The following is a 6085-nucleotide window of genomic DNA, read 5'->3' as shown; positions in this document are numbered from 1 at the left end:
GGCAGTATGAGGTTCCTCAATATGTTAAAAATAAAGCTACACTATGACCCAGCAATTCCACTACAGGTATCTTTGCCCAGAGATACAGATGTGAAAGGAAAGGGCACATGCCTCCCAATGTTCATAGCAGTAATGTCCATATTAGCCAAATTGTGAAGGAGCTGAGATGCCCTTCAACAGATGAATGGATAAAGAATATGTATTTTATATATACAATGGGATATTACTCAGCCATTAGAAATAAAGAATACCCACCCATTGCACTGACATGGGCAGAACTGGAGGGGATTATGTTAAGTGAAATAACTCAAGAACAGAAAGACAATTCTATGGTCTCACTTATACATGGAACATAAGGAATAGCATAGAGGACATTAGGAGAGTGAAGGGAAAAATGAAGGGGGATGTAAGAGTGGGAGATGAACCATGAGAGACTATGGACACCAGGAAACAAACTGAGAGTTTTAGAGGGGAGGGAGGTAGGGGGATGGGTTAGGCCCATGATGGGTATTAAGGGGGATGCATATTGCATGGAGCACTGGGTGTTACATGCAAACAATGAATCATGGAACACTACATCAAACACTAATGAAGTACTCTATGGTGATTAACCTGGCATAATAAAAAAAAAATCAGAAAAGGTTTCACTAGCTGAGATAAATGGTGGTCTTGTTTATTCAAATGACCAAATCTCATTAATGGATCACAATACATAAAAGGAACAGAAACAAGGCCCCTCAAAGGAGCAGAATAATACTACATTTACCAGGCCAATTGAAATTCATATTTATAGTATTTCTGACAAAGAATAAATTATTCTTCATAAAGACTCTCAAAAAACTAAAAGTGAGCACATCCAGGTAAACACATCAGGAAAATATTGCATGATAAAAATGATAATATCAACTAAGAGATAGAAACTATAAGAAAAGGACCAAACTAATTCTGAAGCTGAAAAATAAACTAAACTGAAAGTGTCCATAAAGACAGGTTACTTGAATTCTTTGACTCAGAGAAAGAAAAATATCATATGATTTCAATCATATGGGGAAGTGAAGAAACAATCGAGCAAACTAACAAACAAACAACACAAAACAAAAAATAACACAGACAGAGACCAACCAAGAATCAGACACTTAAATCTAGAGAACAAAGTGATCGTTGGGAAGATGGGTAAAACAGGTCATGGGAATTAGGGAGTGCACATGTGATGAGCACTGGGTATTGTAGAAAGTGTTGAATCACTAAATTGTATATGTGCAACTAATATTACACTCTATGTTAACCAACTATAATTTAAATAAAAACCAAAACTAAAATAAAATTTCATTACCATAATCAATAGCATCTAGGGTTTTTCATATGTTCTGGAAGTTTAATAGTTTTCCATATTTAATCTAGGGTCCATTTTAAGTAAATTTTTAAAGGAAGTTATTTATTGATTTGATAGAGCAAGACATAGCAAGAGAGGGAATGCAAGCAGGGCTGGGGAAGAGGGAGAAGCAGACACTCTGCTGAGCAGAGAGCCTGATGAGGGGCTCAATCCCAGCACCCTGGGATCACGACTTCAACCAAAGGCAGATGCCAAACAATGGAGCCACCCAGGTGCCCTTTAAGTAAATATTTTAAACGGGGTAAAGTCAGTGTCTAGAACTTTTTTTTCTTTTGCATGCAGATGTTCAGTTTTTATAGCACCATTTGTTAAAATATTATCTTGCCCCAATGCACTGTCTTTGTCAAAGATTGGTTGACTATATTACATATTTATTATGTGTTTTTAAGAACCTACTTCTGATCTCTGTATTTTCTTCCAAAGGTTTATTTAGTTATTCTGCAAATACCATGTTGTCTTGATCAACAAAGATTTATAGGAAGTCTTGAATTCAGGTAGCACTAGTTTTCCAACTTAGTTCCTTTGATAATTTTCTAATCATATGATTTTGTTTTATAATTCTTGAGTTGTACAGTTTCTTTATGTATTCTGGATATTGTCTCCTTATATTTTGCAAATATTTGTTATTCAAATATTTTCTATCATTCCATAGTTTGCCTTTTCACCCTGGGTGTTTTCTTTCCTGTGAAGAAAAATTCTAGCCTTATGTTTTTGCACTTGTCTATTTTTTTTTCTTGTTCTTTTTGGTATCATATCCAAGCAATTTTTATTAACATATAATGTATTATTTTTTCCAGGGGTATAGGTCTGTGATTCATCAGTCTTACACAATTCACAGGGCTCACCATAGCACATACCCTCCCATATGTCCATTACCCAGTCACCCCATCCATACCACCCTCTTCTACTCTAGCAACCCTTTGTTTCCTGAGATTGAGTCTCTTCAGGTTTGTCTCCCTCTCTGGTTTTGTCCTGTTTGTTTTCCCTCCATTCTGTTGTGAGCGGCTCTCCTAGAGCGAGTTGAGCAGGTGGTAGCAAAGGCTCCCTGGTCCTCGGTCGGAGGGCACTCATGGCTAATCCCCTGGGCTCGTTAAGGCCCTGTTGTTTGCCTTAAGATTATTCTCCCATGTTCTGCTGTCATTCCGAAAGCGGACCTTGTGGTCTACCCTGCAGCTGCATTTTCTATAATTATGACTGACACATCCTATACATGAGACATGTCTCATCTTTGCGCAAAAATGCTGTGGTAATCACTTATGAAACAGAAATATGCTATGGTAATCACTTATGAAACAGATTATAAGAGTATGTGCTTAATAAAGAACTTTGTCACTTGTGTCAATCGGCCTGGTGTCCCTCACGTGTTCTTCGCATTCCCTTTCCCCCGGGACTCTCCCTCTTTTTCCCCTTTCTTTTCCCCTTGCTGTTTGTCGTGTGGGCACGACAAGTGGCGCCCGAACAGGGACGTCTTGGGAACGAGGTGCTGCTTTCGATTCAGGTAAGGGAACCTGGTTGGCCCGGGACGCCGCGAGTAAAATGGGACTTTCGCAATCAGCGGAGTCCACTTATTTCATGCAAACTTTGCAGACTCTCCTCAGAGAAAGGGGGTCAAAAATCTCCAAAAAGGAACTTGAGGGACTTTTTAAAGTGATACATGATTTTTGTCCCTGGTTCCCTAAGGAAGGGAATATAGACCTTAAACATTGGCGCCGCGTCGGACAGGAGATTAAGAAAAAAATTTTTGCTAGGGGTGCTGACGCGGTGCCCCCTCGGACCATGGCTACCTGGTCTGTCATTCGTGATTTGTTGGACCCTTCTCATAGTATAGTCTTAGTTTCTCCAAAACCTGGCTCGCCTGCGGGCAGTTTAGCCCCTACTCAGGCGGATGAATATTTATCTGAAGAGCCTGATTATATAGAACCGACTCCCCCCTTATATCGGGGGTCCCCTATGTCAATATCTTCTGACTCTTCTCGATCAGGGTCCCATTTAGGGCATCCTACAGATGATTTTCCTCCCCCTCCTCCAAATGTTCTATCAGGAGGGGATGAGTTTGGGGATGATGATGTGTATCTAGATGATGATAATAATAATGACGTTTTTAACCTTTCCTCGTCTCCTCAGCCCTTACGTTCCTTTTTGGATAAGGGAGAGGACGACCTTGGTAATATTCCCTTGGAAGGATTAACCCTTTCCCCCCCTAAAAGGACACCTCCCACATCAGATCCCGAACATAATGCCCAATGGAAGAAACAACGTTTCAAATTGCCCCCTCCTAGTAGGCCACCCTTGCCTGCTCCCCGAAAGGTATGTCCAGTTATTCGTTCTGCTCAGGACGAACAAGCTCTGACCTTTTCTGCCATAGGTGTCACTCCCTTGCAACGTGCCTTATACGGTCTCCCCCCCAGTCCATGTTATCTTGGGGCCAAATTAAGGCCATGTCAACAAAGGCAGTATTCCTTTTAAAGGAACAGAATCAACCATGCACCCCTTCTATGCTCTTTCTGGCTTTTATAGCGTTGATTACCGCAAACACAGAAGCTGCCCCTTATTGGGCTTATCTCCCTGATCCCCCTCTTGTTCAACCTGTTACCTGGAATGATCCCACACCTCGAATTTTGGCGTGAATTAATTTCACTTGGGGATTTGGAGGCCTTAATGATTATAATGTCGGAGAAACGGTGGCTCGCCCTTTTGATTGGCAAGCTCGAGCCACCACCCCCCCATTTGCTTCCAGTTCTTTACCGATGATAACCCCACTTACCGATATGTATCCACTGCTAAATATTCTCGAGCTTTATTTAGGGATCCTGGCACTACCGGGTACGTCCCCCACACGCCAAAGGGACCTACCATGCCCTGGAGTATTCTCGAAGTTGTGCCCACGACCCCAGTCATCACTCAGAAATTCGGAATGCGTCCCCTGGGACATCCCCCTTGTGCAACTACCTATGCCTGGAAGAGATCCGACAGTTTGTGGACTGAGTGTGTCCAGGAGGAACCATTACTCCTTGCTCCCACTGGCATCGACTTTCCTCTTACAGACTGGTCGAAAAGAAAGGAAGAAGAATTAAACATCCCCCATATTCCTTTGCATCCGACTGGACCTCGAGAAGTAAATTTTGGTCAGCTCCCTGGGTCTATGCTGTCCACCCCCCAGGGTATGTTTCATCCTGAACTTTAGAAACTCGTCGCTGCCATGGGGCCCATGCGAAACCAAGATCTTGTATCGGGCCAACTAACACTACGTGCTTGTGTCCCGCGTCCATTTCTGCTAGTCGTGGGGGTAAGGGTTGTTGCATCCGTGAGGGTTAATGGTACAATCATGTATGATATCCATTGTCCTAGGTGCAGACTAACCAATTGTATCCCTATAGATGCTATGAGTTGGCCCCAATCCCCTGTACATGTGTTTTTGGTGATGCAACCACCTTTTGTTCTTCTCCCTGTTGAAATCGAAGGCCCCTGGTATGCTAATTATGGCTATCAATTCGCTGTTGAATTAGAAAACCATTTGCATAGACCTAAGAGATTTATTGGGCTTGCTATAGCTGGTGTTACTGCTCTGATATCTCTAATTGCCTCAGCCACAGTTTCTACTGTGGCCCTCAGTAATACCATCCATACTGCTACCCATGTTAATCACCTGTCCAAAAAATGTTTCGGCTGCTCTACATATACAACAAAATATAGACCAAAAAATCCTAGCCCGCTTAGATGGTCTAGAGGAAGCAGTGGAGTTCTTAGGTTCGCAACTATCAATATTAAAAACACAAATGTCTTTAATATGTCATGGTGCATTTCAACATATTTGTGTCACACCGTTACCAGCGACAAATTATTCTTGGCCCAAAATCCAAAATCATCTTAAAGGCATATGGCATGATGCAAATGTTAGCCTTGACCTTCTTGAACTCCAAAAGAGTATATCTGCCATTGGGCATGCCCACCTTGACATTGCTAACCCCTCTCACCTTGCTCGTTCTATACTGCATACTATGTAGGGTTTTAACCCAGGTAACATGCTGCAACATACCTTTTGGTATCTTCTGGGACTAATAATCTTGCTAGAAATTTTATTTGCTATATGGTGTTGTTTCTACAATGTATGGAAACATTTCTTGCAACGTGTTAATGCCCACCTACATTTTTGGCAATTAAAACAAAAAGGGGGAGATGTTGTGAGCGGCTCTCCTAGAGCGAGTTGAGCAGATGGTAGCAAAGGCTCCCTGGTCCTCGGTCAGAGGGCACTCATGGCTAATCCCCTGGGCTCGTTAAGGCCCTGTTGTTTGCCTTAAGATTATTCTCCCATGTTCCGCTGTCATTCCGAAAGCGGACCTTGTGGTCTACCCTGCAGCTGCATTTTCTATAATTATGACTGACACATCCTGTACATGAGACATGTCTCATCTTTGCGCAAAAATGCTGTGGTAATCACTTATGAAACAGAAATATGCTACAGTAATCACTTATGAAACAGATTATAAGAGTATGTGCTTAATAAAGAACTTTGTCACTTGTGTCAATCAGCCTGGTGTCCCTCGCATGTTCTTCGCATTCCCTTTCCCCCAGGACTCTCCCTCTTTTTCCCCTTTCTTTTCCCCTTGCTGTTTGTCGTGCAGGCAAGACACCATTCCTCCTGTAATCCTCTTTCTTGTTTCTCAAATTCCTCATATCAGTGAAATCATATGA

General features: G+C 42.1%; 1 protein-coding gene across 1 annotated transcript; it reads left to right on the top strand.

Moving 5' to 3' along the window:
• Positions 1 to 2910: 2910 nt before the first annotated feature.
• On the top strand, positions 2911 to 5032 carry LOC123938611. The gene is made up of 2 exons (XM_046000139.1): positions 2911 to 3700; positions 4199 to 5032. Exons 1-2 carry the CDS (start codon positions 2930 to 2932, stop codon positions 4376 to 4378), a joined length of 951 nt encoding a protein of 316 aa, XP_045856095.1. The 5' UTR covers positions 2911 to 2929; the 3' UTR covers positions 4379 to 5032.
• Positions 5033 to 6085: the final 1053 nt, after the last annotated feature.

Source organism: Meles meles, chromosome 3, assembly GCF_922984935.1.
Source record: "Meles meles chromosome 3, mMelMel3.1 paternal haplotype, whole genome shotgun sequence".
In the NCBI taxonomy this organism is placed as follows: Eukaryota; Metazoa; Chordata; class Mammalia; order Carnivora; family Mustelidae; genus Meles; species Meles meles.
The sequence above is the reverse complement of the archived record's forward strand: the minus strand, read 5'-3'. Positions and strand labels throughout refer to the sequence as shown.